Raw genomic sequence first — 16,911 nt, 5'->3', positions numbered from 1 at the left:
ACTTCCAAGGCACATGTCAGCCACTCACTCTCGCAGGAATTCCTGGTGCTACCGGAACATCCAGTAGATCAGAAGATACAAGCCTGAGCTCCTCACCAACACCCAGGGAGAGCCCACAACAAACTGGACAGCAACACGGCCAGAGGCTCAGGCCAGCCTGTGTCATGTTCTAGGGGGACTCTGAGACGCCAGCAGGGCACAGTGACAAGAAATGAGGAATCTGGGGACTGGGTGTGTCCTCCTGGAGCAAGAAAGCAAAAGGGAGTCTCGGCCATTGACTGCACCCTCTTGGGTGAGAGGCACAGAGGACCCGGCTTCAGTTCCACATACAGAGAACATTCCAGCATCTTGAGATTCCCACCTGCATCGGAGATGAGGGTTCCTGAAGCACAAGCTTTGAGCACAGCTTTGGACCTTTTAACAAATTGCCGCGAGCAACACGTAAAGACCCCTGGAGGAGTCCAGCTGGCTGCCCTCCAGCGTCACTCTCTGAAAGCACGTGCTTGCTGGACAGAGGCAGCCTCTGTCCCCGGAGAAATGAATTATCTCTGAGGTGCTCAGAGGGCCAATGCGGAGGAAGGAGACAGGCCAGAATGACCTTGCATGGAAGCCCCAGCTGTCACCCCCCACCAGTGCCCCCCTGTGCCAGCAGCCGGGAGGGCGTGGGCTTGATCAGCGCTCCTGTGTGTCTCCCACCGTCGCGGTCACTTGGTCACACCATCACTCCCCAGGACGCGTGCGTGGGGGGCAGTCACTGGCTGAGCAGGAAAGCAGCCCAGGCGTGTCCAGAGCCCTCCTCCCCCAGGGCAAGGCCACCAAGCAAGTGCAGGCGGGCAGGCCGCTAAGCAGGCCGGAAACGCACAGAACCGCCTGCTCTCCCCCCCCCGCAGACCTCAGAGTCCCCCGTCCTGCTCACCGCACAGCAGACACCCCACGGCATTCACCTCTGTGCAGGCAAAGGTGACTTCCTTCCTATTGGTTTATTTTTGCTTCCTTTTCTGGAAGACCCAAGCCCCTCAGAGCGGTCTTCTAATGGGTCAGACAGCAGATTCACCTTGGAAATGGAGGACCCTTAATGCAGAGTTCTGGGAACACTGAGTTCACCCCAGCGCTGCACCCTAATGTCCTCTGTCCACCTTCAGAGCCGTCAACCGTAAGTCTACCCACAGCCCTGCCCCGTCCACAGCGCTTTGCAGACACTTGTCAAGGGCTGTGCTTGGCTCCATGCACCGTCTGCAGCAATAAACGTAAAGGCTAATCGACCCCCTGGGAAAGCCACGGTCCCTGAATAAAAATGTCCGTTTACCTCGTGTGTGCTCTCGGAAGGGAGAGACCCACAACCAACACTTGTCACTCCTCCCCCAGGAGTTATCTCTGTGGATCCAATTCCTCCGTAAATAATGCAAGGCAGCAGATTCACGAAGGCCGGCAGATCTACAGACTCCAAGGGAAGGAAACCCAGAGCGCACAAAACCCCGGCCTGGTATCAGTTACGACAACAGCGCTGAGCCAAACTTAAGACCGGGAGGAGCCGGGCGGCCCGTCCCTGCCCAGCACCCGCAGATAAAGCCCTGCTTGGACGCCCGCCGCGCAGGCCAGGAGGACGGCCCGCCACTACTCATCCAGGTCCACGTGGAGCCCACCGGCTACAGGGATTCGATGAGAACATGGGCGATGGTGGGGATTAAAAAGGAGGCTGTTGTCGCTCTGCCCTAGACACAGGCAGCTCCCACTCCTGCCCCTCTGCACCCAGGGTCCCCCCCAGAGGCCCCCGTGGCACCAGGTGACCCTGACCCCAGGTCCCACGCCACCCCCCAGCAAGGGTGCCGCCCTGCCTCTTGGGCCCTGCGTGGCCTCTGGCAGGTGCCGTGACTTCCCCTGGGTTTGTTCCCCGGATGCTGTTGTCAAGGAAGTGCTAAATGAAACAGTGGACCTTTGAAGCCCCATAACAGACCTGGCCTTGGAGCAAGTGGACAAAGCCATGGGGCCTGGCCATACCACGCAGCGCCGCCCAATCGCAGTGAGACCACTGGTGATGGCGTCTCTCGCTCCCAGAAGCGCCCCGCCCTGAAGGACTCAAGTGCAGATGGCCAGCTCCCGCTCAGTGCTTCCCTTCATCCACGTCAGGAAGGCTCACTGACACTTGCCAGTAAAATCCCCGCACACGTAGGTGTTCCACGAACGGGAGCTGAATGGTGAAAGGCCCAGGTCTGGGGGTCAGGAGCCCTGGGTTTTAGTTTTACTAAATCCCCCCCTTGTAAACTTGACCAAGTCAATACATCTCAAAAATTCAGAAAGATTATGAGGCTCAGGGCACGTGTCCAACTTTGTCACAGTTCCCTGAAGCCAGAACTCTGCAATGTTCCAAAAGGAACAACGCAACAGCTCTGATGAACACTTCAGGGTATTTTTCAAAATCACAGATTTGCAACACCTACTGCTATAGAAAAGCAAAGCGCCTCAGGTCTGAGAGATAATGAGCCCCTGACAGCTGTTTGGGGAGGGGCTCTCAGCCCTTCCTTTGTGAGATGGGGAAACGTCTGCTTCAGCTGACCGTGGGCAACCTCCAATATCTGTGTGTTTTATTTGCGCACACCAGGCTTTTTAAAGAAAAGACCAAGTGGTCCAGCAAGTTTTAGTGTTATTTCATTTCTCTCTTTTAAAGCAAACTTTCTCCTGATCCCCAAGCAACATGGGGTTCCTTGCTTAGCCCAGTGCTTCAACGGTGATTCAGACCACACTTTCTAAGTGTGGTCCCAGAGGGTCCGAACCTGCAGCCACATTCTAACACCATCCCCGGTGACTCAATAACGTCTCAGTTTGAGCACCCATTTTAGACAACACGCTGCTCACGAGGCAGATATCCCCGGGGCGAACATGCCACGCCTGAAATCACATTGGTTTCCCCGTTGCGCATGCTTGGCCGGAATGCCACGGTTTGGGTGAGGGTGGTCACTGATAGAGGAGCCTGGAGGACGCCCGCAGACGGAAGTCTCCACAGACAGATTCCAACAGGGTGAGACCTGCGACCGCAAATCTAGTGCCAAGGGCGTCAGCAGAGAGGCCGACGGACACGAGCCTTCTAAGGGGCTCGCGTGACCTCCAGCCCCCGTCCTCTGAGGTGGGGACAGGGGCGTAGAGCCTGGCTCCACCTTCCCTTCGCACGAGAAGTGATCGTGAAATTGACCACAGCAGCAAACAAAATCTGAGTCAACACAGTCACACCCAGGGCCTGTCTGCATTAGGACACCCCCTCCACCTCCCACAGACAAAGCCAGCGTTAGGGTAAAGTTTCCCTATGAACAGTCGTTTAGCGCTGACAGCAGCACCTCCAATCCTCCCCGCACGTGCTGGCACTCGCGCGGGAGGCCTGACGAAGGACAGTGTGCTGACAGACACCGTGAGAGGGAAGCTCTTCAGCTACCACCGGCTCAATAACTCACGAAGCGCGTCTTCTGTTGTACCGCCAACCCCACCGGTCACACGGGGCTGGAAGGCCTGCAGCAGGAATCCAGGATCGACGCCGTGATGAGCGCTGCAGAGGGCCCGTGCCAGAACGTGATGGGACCCAGCTCAAAACCACATATGTGGATGGAGCAGATTAACTAAACACCAAACCAAAGACATAAAAAGCCTTCTTTATACTGAGTACCATGTCCTGCAAAAGCACAGGATCTCTCCCTGATCTGTCTCAGCATCAGTGGATGGCAGAGGCTGGTGAGCCCAAGCAGGACCCTGAGGGGCCTTCCTGGGGACAGACCACTGCCCTTGTGTCCCCCACCTCGTTTATAAAAAAGGTTTAGCCACCTAGGCCCTCCCCAAGTTCCAAAGAGCAAATTTAATCAGAAAAATGAGAAAGTGCAGAGACAAAGAAAAACAGTCAAGCAAGACAAAATAAGAGTTTAGCCATAAAACAAAGTCAGGGACCTTCAGTTCCTTCCCAAGGGCTATAGATAATGTCCTGAGCCATATCCTTGAGCTGTTTTGCAGATACAGAAACTCCCACCAGGTGGAAGAAGTTAACTGCTGACCACCAGCCCATAGACCCCAGACCAGTTAGAACCAGAGGGTTGATGACTGAGATTCCCAAAACACCAACCAATCAGAGAATTGTGCACGAGCTGATCACATACCCTGTGACCCTCTCTCTTACCTTGTCTTTAAAAGCCCTCCCTGAAAGCCAGCAGGGAGTTTGGGTCTTCTGAGCACGAGCTGCCTGTTCTCCATGCTTGGCCCTGCAGTAAACACTGTATTTCCCTTCACTACAACCTCAAGTCAGTAGACTGGCTTTGCTGCGCATCTGGTGAGCGGACACAAGCTTGGTTTGGAAACACTGGTAGCTCGGTATTTCCCACAGCCGTTGTTCCCTGGGGCAGGGAGCGGTCCTCCTGGCTGCAGAGGAATTGCCCACCATAGCCAAACCCTCACGCACAGAGAGCCCCCTCTGCCTCACGCAGGCAAGGAAGAAGGCGCCCCCGGCATGGCGTGACCCAAGAGCTGAAATCCCTGCCACCAAGGCACAACTGCAAACTCACAGCTAAAGTCCTGGGGGCAGCGGCGGGGGGCGGCATCCTGAAGTGGCCTCTTGGAAAAGGCAGAATCACTGACTGATCATCCAGCATTAACTATTCACTGATGCCCTTTTCTTGAAGTTCGACACAGGAAGGATTCAAACATGACAGACACAGGGAGCATCAGGAAGAACCAAAAGCATAATGAAATGCAAGGCTTTTTCTTACAGCAGTTTGCAAATTGGCCGTGATGTTTCATAATCTGAAGTTTGGGTGAGGCAGTGCCAACACCCAGCTGGTGCAAGCTGGAAAAACAACTGGGCTGCAAACCCTTGGAAATACAACTTGATTACAACGAACGCCTCCCCCAGATGGAGCTAATCACACAGCATTCAGCTGCTCCCGGCAGCTTGCACGGGAGCACCGGACATGCGTTCTCCAACATTTGGGCCTCCTTGTCGGCTTGGGCCACACCCCTTCTGTGAGCCCCGTGGCCTGAAGCAGGCCCAAGTGCGGCAGGGAAAGGAGAAGGGGCCCGAGACCCTGGGGGACTCTACAGGCCCAGTCTCACCTCCCTTCATCTCATCCCCCAATAAGCTTTGAAAAGATGGTGACATCTTTCGTAAGATTCCTATGTTTTAATGAACGGTCTTTTCTATTTACAGGCTGTATGTATATATATTTAAAACCTGCCAGTGGGGTCATGCTTTACACCTGGCTATTTACTATCATGGTTAAGAACTCGGGCCGAAGCCACAGTGCCTGAGTGTATCTATGAAACGTGCATCAGAATAGCTCCTCCATCACAGGGCCATTGCGAGGACTAAACAAGACGACCAGGATAAAGGGCAGAGCAGTGCCAGGCACACGGCAAGCTCTCCATGGGAGCTAACTGTTACTCCAAGTATCATTCGCCAAAGCTCCAAAGACTCTTCCACCTCATTCTTTCTAACAGCTGCGGATTCTGTGGTACGAATACAGCATACATTTAACCAGTCTCTTATTATGAAAAAGTAAGTTGTTTCTAGTATCCTTTTCTTCTTTTAATTTATTTATATATTTTTGGCTGCGCTGGGTCTTTGTTGCTGCGTGCGGGCTTTCTCTAGTTGCAGCGAGCAGGGCTACTCTTCGTTGCAGTGCGTGGGCTTCTCATTGCGGTGGCTTCTCTTTGTTGTGGAGCACGGGCTCTAGGCACGTGGGCTTCAGTAGTCATGGCACGCGGGCTCAGTAGTCGTGGCTCGCAGGCTCCAGAGCGCAGGCTCAGTAGCTGTGGCACACGGGCTTAGTTGCTCCGTGGCACGTGGGATCTTCCCAGACCAGGGCTCGAACCCATGTCTCCTGCACTGGCAGGCGGACTCTTAACCACTGTACCACCAGGGAAGTCCCTCTAGTATCCTTTTGTAACAGAAAAATGCAGCAGGGAAGATCCTTGCACAACCATCACTGCAAAAGCTGAAGCAACTCTACTCCCACCAAGAGGGCATGAGGGTGGGGCACCCCACGCCCCCGCCAGTGCCCGCTGTGCTGTGTGAGGCTTGGAGGCGAACGAGCACACGAGCAGCACCCAAGCCCAGGGTGGCGAGCCAGCAGGACGCCAGGCTGTGTGTGGCTGCCAGGCTCCTGCCTGCCCCGTCCCAGCTGAGCCCCCCGGGGCACCTGCCCTGATCCCCTCACCTCCCACTGTGTCCCCCATCTCCGTTTAGAACCTTTTGCTTTAGCTGCACCTGGCACATGTTTATTTATAGGCAAGTAAGGCCCGGAGAGCACCAGCTCAGCCAGCAGGCCGCCAGTCCTTTAGCCCCAGGAAAGGCTCCATGACCTACATCAGCCAGGGACACGAAGGAGAACGAGGGTCTTGCTGGAGCAAGGAGAAGCACGTGCAAACCCGAGAAGAACTGCGCCGTGGGGCAAGCGGGGCCCACATCGCGCCTGTGTGCGAGCGCTCGCTTCTCCATGGGATCTGCATTCGGGAGAAACCACAGGGAGACCCAGGTCCAAGGCCCATCCTGTCTGCCGCAGCCCTGGGGCTGTGCGGGGCTTGGAACCCCATATCCTGGGGAGAGAGGCGAGGCCTGACCAAACAGGCATGAGGCTCCCCCTTTCTAAAACCATGAGGTTCCCAGGACAGAAGGTGGCCCACGCTGCATCCGGTCTGGGGAACGGGATCTGGCTGTACATGTAGCGAGGGTTAACTTTCAGATGGTTAACTTTTACCTCCAAATACACGGTTCATACAGGCAATATTTGTGGCTACATGACATAGATTGTCAAAACAGCTAAATAAGCAACTTTCCAATACAGCCATCCGGAAGGGGAGCTTTGCAGATGGCCAAGAGCCACCCCCCACCCAACCGGTCATCTCCACCCCACGGGCCATCAGACTCCGCCTGGCCCGGCACTAAGTGGCCACGTCCACAGAAGTGCAGCTTCCCTTGGAAGCCCAGTGTGGGGAGGGCCCCTAACTGGATGCCAGACTTCCCCGGCTTCGGCCGAGAGTCCAAGTGGAGCCCCTGGGAGCAGACACCTGGCCGCTGGGGTCCCGACGCCGCTCTGTCATGTCAGGACTCCACGCAATAAACAGGGACAAGCCGGCTGCTGCCTCACCGCCAAGTCCCCCTCACAGGACAGCAGACTGAGGCATGGACCCCAACCTAGGCATCCACCACAGCACCATCCCCTAAGAAGTTCCCTGCGTCCGAGCCATTTCCTCCTCCTGAAAAGCTCTCCCTGAGATTATAAACCGTCTTGAAGACGCTGAAGATCAACCACAGCCGTCAGAAGGTCCTGCTGGGTCCTCCAGTCTCCAAGACAAGCATCAGACAGCGGGTCACCCGTGACGCCACACAGCCCTCTCCAGGTCAGCGCACAGCCCCACGGCCCGCCGCCCGGCACGGGCAGCCCCGACCTTGAACCCCAGGACACCCGATCCCTGTGCTGGTGACCTTCAAGGGTGGGGGGCCGAGCACTAGCGAAACTGAGGTCCTTTCTGAGCTTCTGGGTTTCCTCCCTTCAAACGTCTCCGAAGGAGAAAAGGGTTTCATCCTCATGGTTTTCTCCTGGTGGGAGAGGGCAGAGCTCCCCTGGTCTCTGCAGGTTACCAGACAGCCCTGCTCGTGGCCGGTCCCTTAGCAAACACGAAAACCACGGAAGCGATCAGAAATTAACGGAAGCCAAATGGCCTTCACCCAACTGAATGAATGACATGTGTCTTGCCCTGTGCTCCCCTGGGTATTTATGGTGTTTATTCCCATCTCTTCTAGGCCTGAAGATTCCTGAGCTTTCGCCAGGCTGTCCTGTCACTGTGACGAACATGCTGGCTGAGGCCGCTGTGCCTGCGACTGCATTTCCCCCTCCAAACGGAACAGATCAGACATTACCCAGGCAGCATTTATTTTAGGAAGGCTTTTCATTATGGCGATGGAAAATGCCACGGCTGAGGCTCCGTGGGCGCCCTCCAGACCTCCAGGCTCGCTCATTATCTGACACACGCACACGTTCCTGCCCTGTGCTGAGCGGCCTGGCCCACCCCTGAAGCCGGCAACCCAACATCCAAGTTGATTAACCGATGAAAGTTCTGGAGGAAGGACAGCCTCCGGATGGAGGCGAGAGGCGGGCGCTTCGTGCCGAAAGTGCTCCGAGGAGGAGCAGAGACATGGGGGCTCTCGGGGAAGGGGAGGCTCTGGAGAGGTCCCGGCCCAGATGTGCAGGGTGGGTATGCAGGTCGTCCTGGACACAGAGCTGACCCGCCCGCTGCCAGCTATGCCCACGACTGCCACTAAGACACGTGCAGAGGGGGGGACTCCCTTTACTCATCAAAACCTAGTGTTTATAAATTGTATACCTATGCATATATCTAGTTTCCCTGCACCTCAGGGAAACTGAGGTCCAGAGAAAGTGGATAATTTGGTCACTCATAGTAGCGTGAAACCCCTTACTTTTTTTCCGTTACTCACAGATAATTTAATGATAGGGACATTAAATAACTCCTTCTGGGGTCCCTGGTCTGAGAGAAAAAACAACTTTTAGTCTCGATTTCCTTTTTCCAACATACTGAGGGAATCTGCAGGGTGTCAATCATATATGCCTCACTTATACTGCACAATTTGGGATACTTACCACAAATACCTCAACAAATGCTTCTGGAGCAGCTCATTCATTCACCTGTCACACTTCACACAAATACTGCTTCAGCGCAGGGGCCTTGGGGAGCACTGCTGTGTGGTGTATTTGAAAGTTGCTGAGAGAGTAGACCTTAAAAGTTCTCATCACAGGGAAAAAACATCTTTTTCTTTTTTTCTTGTTATCTATATGATGGATGTTAACTAAACTTACTGTAATCATTTCACAATATATGTAAGTCAAGTCATTACGCTGTACACCTTAAACTTACACAGTACTGTATGTCAGCTGTATCTCAATAAAACTGAAATTGAAAACCATAAACATTCCTTAAAATAGCCATTTGTATTCTTTTAATCCTGCAAACTAGTAACCATTTTTTTCAAATTTGGAGAACGGATACAAAGTTGCCAAATCTTTACAGTTCCAATTTTAAATGCTTAAAGAAAAAAACCCTACCACCTGCTACCACAATCACTTCTTAAAAGAAAAATCACTAACAACAAAAAAAGAGAATATAATAAATTTTTTTAAGTCTTTCGAAGTGAATAGATCTGACCTGATGGAAACAAGTCACTCGTCGTCCCTTTGGCACCGGGGATGTCAGGTCTGCCCCGCCCCCACCAGGTGCTCAGACCCGGTCCTCAGGGCAGCCCAGGGGAAATGATCCATGCCAGTCACTGCCGGGGTGCACGTCCCCTGTCCTCTCAAGGTTTCGGGCTATAAATCGGGCTTTGTAAGGGAGTGTGGACTGACTTCCAAGAACTGGATCTTCACTGAGCAGCCTGGAAAGAAATCAAGTTTGGGCCTCCACAAAACAGAGGGCGCACCCAGCCCCGCCGTCCTGACACTCAGGGACCTGACGTGACATTCATCGCTGCAAGCTGGGGCAGAAGCCGGGGAGCCAGCGAGGGTAGTTCAGCAAGCCTGGGAACACTGAACGGTGTGTGTGTGTGTGTGTGTGTGTGTGTGTGTGTGTGTGTGTGTGCGCGCGCGTGTGCGCGTCCACCTAAGCTCGCTGCCCACAGAGAATGTGCCTCGCTGTTCACAGTGACGGGAGAAACAGAATCACCCTGACCGGCAGCGGAGGATCAGCAGAGGCCCACTTGATGCTGACGCCCCCGCCGTTCTTGCTACAGAGGAGGCGTCCTCTCCAGAGACCCAAGGAACCGCGGTGGCCGCACCGCCTGAGAAGCCCCTCGGGCGCTGGCTGTCCTTCCCACTGGCCCAGACCACGCTGCTGCCCCCCTTGCTTCCAGCAGCGAGCACACATGGTCAGTCTGAATTCTAAGCCCGCCAATGCCACCTTGCACCTCACCCCTGTCAGAAAATTCAGAGCACCAGGCCCGCAAACGGGGCAGGCCAGGACAAGAGCGATGGGAAAGCCTGCTTCAATAGATCAGGAAGCCTCTGCTCAGAGTAATGTTGCCTTCCTGCCCAGAGCTGCAAACAGTGTGTGATAAGCCCCATTTCCAGGGCATTTCAGTCACAAAGCAGGAGGCCCGGGTCTGCCCTGACCCCCGCCTCCCTCTCTGGCTTCACTGTCTTCAGGTCTCAGGACCCGGGCTGCTCCGCCAGGTCTTATCATAGGGGTGCTGCCCCAAGACCTGGAGCCCCACATACCAGAAACAGGGGCAGCCTCTGAGCCAAACCAGAGCCGTCAGAGAGAGGAAGCTCACAACTCCGGGCCACAAATCTACCACAGATTCAGATGCTGTCCACTCACAGCCTGGGCCGTGGGACCAGAAGGTCACGACTCGCCGAACATCACACGTCGGTCTGTGCGGTCAGGACAAGACAACTGAGCGCTCACACCCCTGCCGGCACCACCAAGTGTGCAAATCTAGACAAGAACCCTTCCTTCTCACTCTCGTTTCCTTTCCACAAACACTTCACTTTCAGTTTTTCCTAGTTGTTCATTTAGGACACAGCCCAGAGAAGCCCAAGGTCAATTCCAAACACAAGCCATGCAGAGAGCACAGAGCAGAGAAATCGAGACTATCCTTACAGGCCCTTGAACTCACTGCCAGTCAGCACAGGCGCCTAAAGAGGATGGGTCGCCTTTCAGCCACTCAGTGCTGATACCCGGAACACTTTATAAACTGCTAGATTGAGGTCAGTGGTAGTTCGTGGCCAAGGGAACAATTCATGGCACAGAAGCTGAGACGTTTATATCTTTTTAGGGACGGCTCCTCTGTTAGGGATTTACAGAAGAGCTTTCTTCTCTCGCCCCAGCAGCTACCCCGTGCAAAGCCCCAGAGGACGCAGACAACAAATCACAGAGGCCCTGAAGGACGAGCAGGTGGGGAGGAAGGCCAGGACGCGGAGCCCTGCCTTTCCAGACGCCCGCCCTGGGCCCCACGTTCATACAAAAGCGTTTTGCAAGGTGTGTTTTCAAGCTGGACCTGACACTCCGCCTGCAGAGTCTTCAGGTTCTAATCGGGTCCCTCTTTCGCTTCTTTTATTCCGCCTGTTGCAGAGTTTGGGAGTTTTGTTTGTTTTGGCGAGCTGTTACTTTTTAGTAAGGCCCGTGTTCGTCAGCACAGCTAATGAGAAACATGGGAAACACCTATTTCTTCAGGGTCCCAAAAGGTAAACGTCAACTTTGTAAGTGCTACTTCCATTTCCTGGCAAGAATTAGGAAACAGAACAAAATAAATATCTATGGAATAAAAAAATGTAGTACTTACACATGGAGGTCTTCTCACACGGGAAGCCCTTTCTAGATAAGGACTTCCCAAACCAACAACGTGTGTGCGGCATGGAAGATTCTCCAGTTATTAAGTGAATTAACTTAAATAAAATTCCGTTATACGACAAGCACTGGGAATTTACAGGAAAGAGGCCCCGGTGATCTTCCGGAAGCAGGAAAGGTTCTGGAGGGCAGGAGAGGTTCTGGGAACAGGGAACGCTCTGAAACCACGGGTAATTAGTCAGATCCATTTCACCCACCTTCACTAATCCAGGTCGTTTTAGGATCTGCGTGTCCTCCAAGCAGCACGTAGCCTGAACAATAAGATGTTTGCCTGAGTTGTTTTCCAGGAACCTGGAATCAGCTGCGCCTAGTTTGAGCTGAACTGGTTGAGACAGGATAGGACCACCAACCCTCCAACTGGGCCTGCACGAGTGTCCACTCAGTGACCTTTTGAACATGCAGAGGCCTGTAGCCCAGTTACACCTGCGCAGAACTACGATCCCCGCACCTTTTCCCAAGCACCTTTCCCCACCCTCCCCATGCTTCCCAGGCTTCGGACCGCCGTCCTTCTTTCTTATCCCATAGATACCCCCGAGCCCCTTGCCTTTGGAGAGGGCTGCCTTGCAAATAAACCCTCTCTTTGCTGCCAACCTCAGCATCTCAGCATTTTGGTTGAACCTGGTGTGGTAACAGTTTGGGAAGGCAGGGAAGGTTCTGGAGGGCAGGGAGACACTGACTTGTTTGTGTTTGCACGTCCAGTGCCCAGTATAGGGCCTGGCACACAGTACGTGCTCAGTCCACTGCAGCGGTAAGAGGTTTTTCTACATGGCTAACTGTATAGTTCAGAGGAAAACCGACACTCTGTGTTCATAATGAGACTAGAGAAACCTGACAAAGGATAAATATCTAAATTTTCCTCAAAATGTACCACTGTCCCTTGGTATCCACGGGGGGATTGGTTCCAAGACCCACCATGGATACCAAAATCCACGGACGCTCAAGTCCCACGTTTGGGCCTCTGTATCCGTGGTTCCTCGTCCATTGATTCAAACCACCACAGATTGTAGTGTAACGTATTAATCGAAAAAAACCCACATGTAAGTGGATCCACACAGTTCAAAGCCATTCAAGGGTGGCCTGTCGTCTTGTTTAGTCCTGGGCACAGATGTGAACTGTGGCGCTGCCTCTAAGCGCTAAGGATGTCGCCTTCCTCCAGAGAAGCCTGGTTCTGGCTTAGTCACCATCTGGTGACTAAGGACTGAGGGCCCCGAGAGCCTTATCCAGCCAGGATAAGATGGTTCGCAGCTGGACCTCTGTCCCTGCGAGGCCTGTCCTCTCTCCATTGAACCGCTTCTTGTCCACAGCCCACTGGGTCCCAAGTGGCACCTCAGAGACACTCCAAGGACCCCTGCCTGGGAAGCAGGGAGCCCTCCCCAGAACTGGCTGATGCTCTGATCCATCTTCTCCTAGAGTTCCACCCCTAACTCTTCACTCTGATTATTTTCTATCTCCTACCCCTTGTCCAGATTCTCTTGTGTTCTACTGGGTTAGTCAAACGCCTCAGTCCACCACTAATGGACACAGAACTCCCTGGAATCTTTGGCATTGAAATAGCTTTAGATTTGGTCTTCAGTGGGCAATTAAGCTAACATGAAAATGGTGGTTTCTAGATGAAGATAAGAGCATGGTATGGGTCATTCAGCCCACTGATCGATGCCGGCAGAGGAAGCTCCCACATGTGAGTTTATATTTTCTGAGTGATTTACATTTTATTCCAACTGAATAAGCAAACCTCACTTCCTGACATTTTCTAAGCTGAAGACTAGTCATTCACTCATTTTGAAATGTTCTTAGAATGAGAATCTGAATTTTATAAAGTGTTCTTCTGGAGGTTAGAGTGATGCATAATGAATAGTAGCAAGAAAATCTGATGCTTATAACGTAGAAATGTATTCCCTTCCCTCATCCCATTTTTATAAGAATAGTTGATAGGAATTAGTCATCGGATAATCAACAGTCCTTTGTATTTCACTGGCTTTTGATGCCAACCCAGAGAAGTGGGGTGGGAACAAGAAAGGGAATCTGCTTCCTGGAGACGCATGAACATCAGCTTTGGGTGCTGATGAGGCCAGAGAGAGGTTCAGAGAGTCAAGAAATTTTCACAAGAAGATTACGTGTATTTGTGAAAAATAGTCACTTTTTTTTTTTTTTTTTTTTTTTTGGCTGCGTTGGGTCTTCGTTACTGCACTCGTGCTTTCTCTCCAGCTGTGGAGAGCAGGGGCTATGCTTCGTTGGGGTGCGTGGGCTTCTCATTGCAATGGCTTCTCTTGTTGCAGAGCACGGGCTCTAGGTACGTGGGCTTCAGTAGTTGTGGCACATGGCTCAGCAGTTGTGGCTCACGGGCTTTAGTGCACAGGCTCAGTAGTTGTGGCGCACGGGCTTAGTTGCTCCGCAGCATGTGGGATCTTCCCCAACCAGGGATTGAACCCGTGTCCCCTGCATTGGCAGGCGGATTCTTAACCACTGCACCACCAGGGAAGTCCCCAAAAGTATCACTTCTGAAAATAAAGAGTCCAATCCCAGAGTAACTGGAAGGGAGTCTGGAAGAATAACCGGGCCAGTGTCCCGACTTCCAGCAAGTGTTCGCCCACACTTCATGTCTCTGTTTATTCTGCCCGTGAAGACTTCCAGATCAAGAGAACCCCCCGTATCCCTCCTCAGGCTCTGTCTGGGCCAGTCTGCGAGGCTTCGTGACCACCACATCCCCAGGTCTGAACCTCCTTACTTAGAAGTTATTTATAAATTGATGAAACTGGACCAGGGAATCTTTTCCAGCCTCAAAGTCTATAACTGGCTCATTCATTTATTCAGCAAATATGACTGAGTGTATATATTCAGATATGCCCACCATTATACTGGCTTAAAACTAAGTGTTTCTGATATATGGGCTCACTCTGCAGCCGCACGAGGTCTGTGGCAAACAGGCCCGGGAGCTCTTGTGCAGAAGGGTGGACCACCCTCCACTGGTCCTCTCGATGTGCTGCCGCTCACGTGTGCCCGGTGACGTGATTGATGATCCATTTTAACTAAACACAATATGAATCAGATTTGAAGGGATTCTTGCAAGGAAATCATGGATTGTTAATGACGACACTATCACAGAAAATGGGATGAGCTGATACTTCTCCTAGTGGGAGCTCTTCAGACACAGTGAGGTCAAAGGAACGGCAAGTTAATCAGACCCAACAAGGAAGCAGTCAAAAAGGTGGAACGTCATCCTCCAGACTTCTTCACATATGGATTTACATACATTATCGTTAATGGTGGACACTGTTCTAACCGCACATTGTGCCCTGAGACAGCAGGTATACCCTGAAGCCACTGAGATTGAAAAGACATTTAAAAAGTAAGCATCTGAAACAATATTAATAATTTTAGTGAGGAAAAAAAGTTTTTGTACCTTCGACAATAATAATTAATCATTGGCAATGTTTTATCTCTCATTCTTTTAAATTTATTTTTAATTTGTTTTATAATAAGAATTAGTTCAGTAGAGCATGTAGGTAATTTGCAAATATATATACACATACGTGTATACCTCTACATGGACACATACACATGGCGTGGGCCACGTCCATGAGGGGAGGTTTCCAGCAGAACAGTGACAGGGTCAGATTCTCGGCGCAGGTCCCCGGTCACTGCACCAGAACTGGAGGGCATGCAGAGGAGACAAGACTTCTTTGTGTTACACTTTGTTCTGCCACCCCCATCAGCCCTCCTCTCCCTCTCCTGCAGGTGAGCACACAGCCAGCAGCTCCTCCCAAGCCCCCCATCTGCATCGGGGCTCCTCAGCCAGCCCAGCTGACCTTCCGGCCAGTCCTCCGGGGTGGGGGCATCCTGTGCACTGAAGGACATTCATTCAGCATCTCAGCCCCCTCTCTGGAGGTTCCAGCAGCACACCTCCCACCCCAGCTGGGACAACCAAAAATGTCACCAAGACAGTTGAGACCCCAGTGGAAAACCACTGGGTTACATAAAGGAACTGCACACCCCCTTCTCCAGGGGAAACTTAAAACAACCCTCCGCCTTTTTTCAAAGGACATATTCTTCCCCCTTTATTCATTTTACACAGCAAAGCAGCAGCTTTTGATATACTGGAGGAACTATTACACCATTTGAAACACGTACACCCATACCCACATCGAATCTTTCAAAATAAGGCTTTGATTTTGGAGTTAGGACCCATTTAACCTTCTACAATCTTTGTGAAACATCTTATTTTATGTAAGATCACCTCTAACAATCTGGAACATTCTTTTTTTCCCAGTGTTTGACTTTAAATGTACCCTGGATATCTGATGTTCTTTAGGAGTTCCTAAGGAAAACATTTAATCATTAAACAAATGCTATATATTCTTCAACAATATCAATTTAGACCAAACATATCATTTTTTAACATCACCAATAGACTGCTTAATTAATGTACTGATGTGTCAATAATGTAGTCTCCTAGCACCCTAAAATGGGTTTTACATCTATAGTTCACTCCCTCAAAGCCTTTGGAGAATAAGAACAGGCATATCTGCATAAATATCCAAACTTTCAGCTTGACTGCACATTTTCATCTTCTCAGAATAGCACCAAATCAACATATTCCTTCAGAACTACTTCTTCTCAGAGACAAAACAGATGTAACCAGGCAGGATCTAGTTTCATTGCTAAGTATCGATATTCTTTAACCCGTACACACTTACTATATTTTTTACTAACAAGGTTTTCATTCCCAGACTGTTCCTTTGATATTGCATTGGTCCATTCTCCTAGACATTTGCTTGTCATATGAATTCCGTACAATGGTTTTCAGCACACCACCCATGTCATTTACACCATCTTGGTTATACATCTGTATGTACGCATCCGCATCTTCTATGATGAGGGTAAATTAAAATCTAAGTTCATTATGATATGTTAGGAATAAACAACCATTAGAAATAATCACAGAGATTGGTTCAAGATGGCGGAGTAGAAGGACGTGCTCTCACTCCCGCTTGCGAGAACACCGGAATTACAACTAACTGCTGAACAACCATCGACAGGAAGGCACTGGAACTCACCAAAAAAGATACCCCACATCCAAATACAAAGGAGAGGCCACAATGAGACGGTAGGAGGGGCGCAATCACAGTAAAATCAAATCCCATAACTGCTGGGTGGGTGACTCACAAACTGGAGAACACTTATACCACAGAAGTCCACCCACTGGATTGAAGGTTCTGAACCACACGTCAGGCTTCCAAACCTGGGGGTCTGCCAACGGGAGGAGGAATTCCTAGAGAATCAGACTTTGAAGGCTAGCGGGATTTGACTGCAGGACTTCGACAGGACTGGGGGAAACAGAGACTCCACTCTTGGAGGGCACACACAAAGTAGTGTGCGCATCGGGACCCAGGGGAAGGAGCAGGGACCCCATAGGAGACTGAACCAGACCTACCTGCTAGTGTTGGAGGGTCTCCTGCACAGACAGGGGGTGGCTGTGGCTCACCATGGGACACTGGCAGCAGAAATTCTGGGAAGTACTCCCTGGCG

At 51.7% G+C, this 16,911-nt stretch overlaps 1 protein-coding gene across 13 annotated transcripts in view; it reads right to left on the bottom strand.

Annotated features, from left to right (window-relative positions):
* PTPRN2 (protein tyrosine phosphatase receptor type N2) overlaps positions 1–16,911 on the bottom strand; it is a 692,817-nt gene that overhangs the window by 662,917 nt on the left and 12,989 nt on the right. For 4 of the 13 annotated variants that reach the window (XM_049715042.1, XM_049715040.1, XM_049715039.1 and 1 more), the window contains exon 1: positions 11,321–13,532. The exons of 2 other annotated variants lie outside the window; for them this stretch is intronic. In XM_049715042.1, coding sequence (XP_049570999.1) covers positions 11,321–11,984 — 664 coding nt within the window. In that variant the 5' untranslated portion in view covers positions 11,985–13,532. Of the gene's footprint in view, positions 1–4,153; positions 5,560–11,320; positions 13,534–16,911 lie in introns of those variants that run through there. 7 more of the 13 variants (XR_007479336.1, XR_007479337.1, XM_033408325.2 and 4 more) reach the window with 5 other exon arrangements.

The sequence above is a fragment of the Orcinus orca genome, chromosome 9 (assembly GCF_937001465.1).
Source record: "Orcinus orca chromosome 9, mOrcOrc1.1, whole genome shotgun sequence".
NCBI classification, from domain to species: Eukaryota; Metazoa; Chordata; class Mammalia; order Artiodactyla; family Delphinidae; genus Orcinus; species Orcinus orca.
Note: the sequence above shows the minus strand (reverse complement) of the source record. Positions and strands in the feature narration are given on the sequence as shown.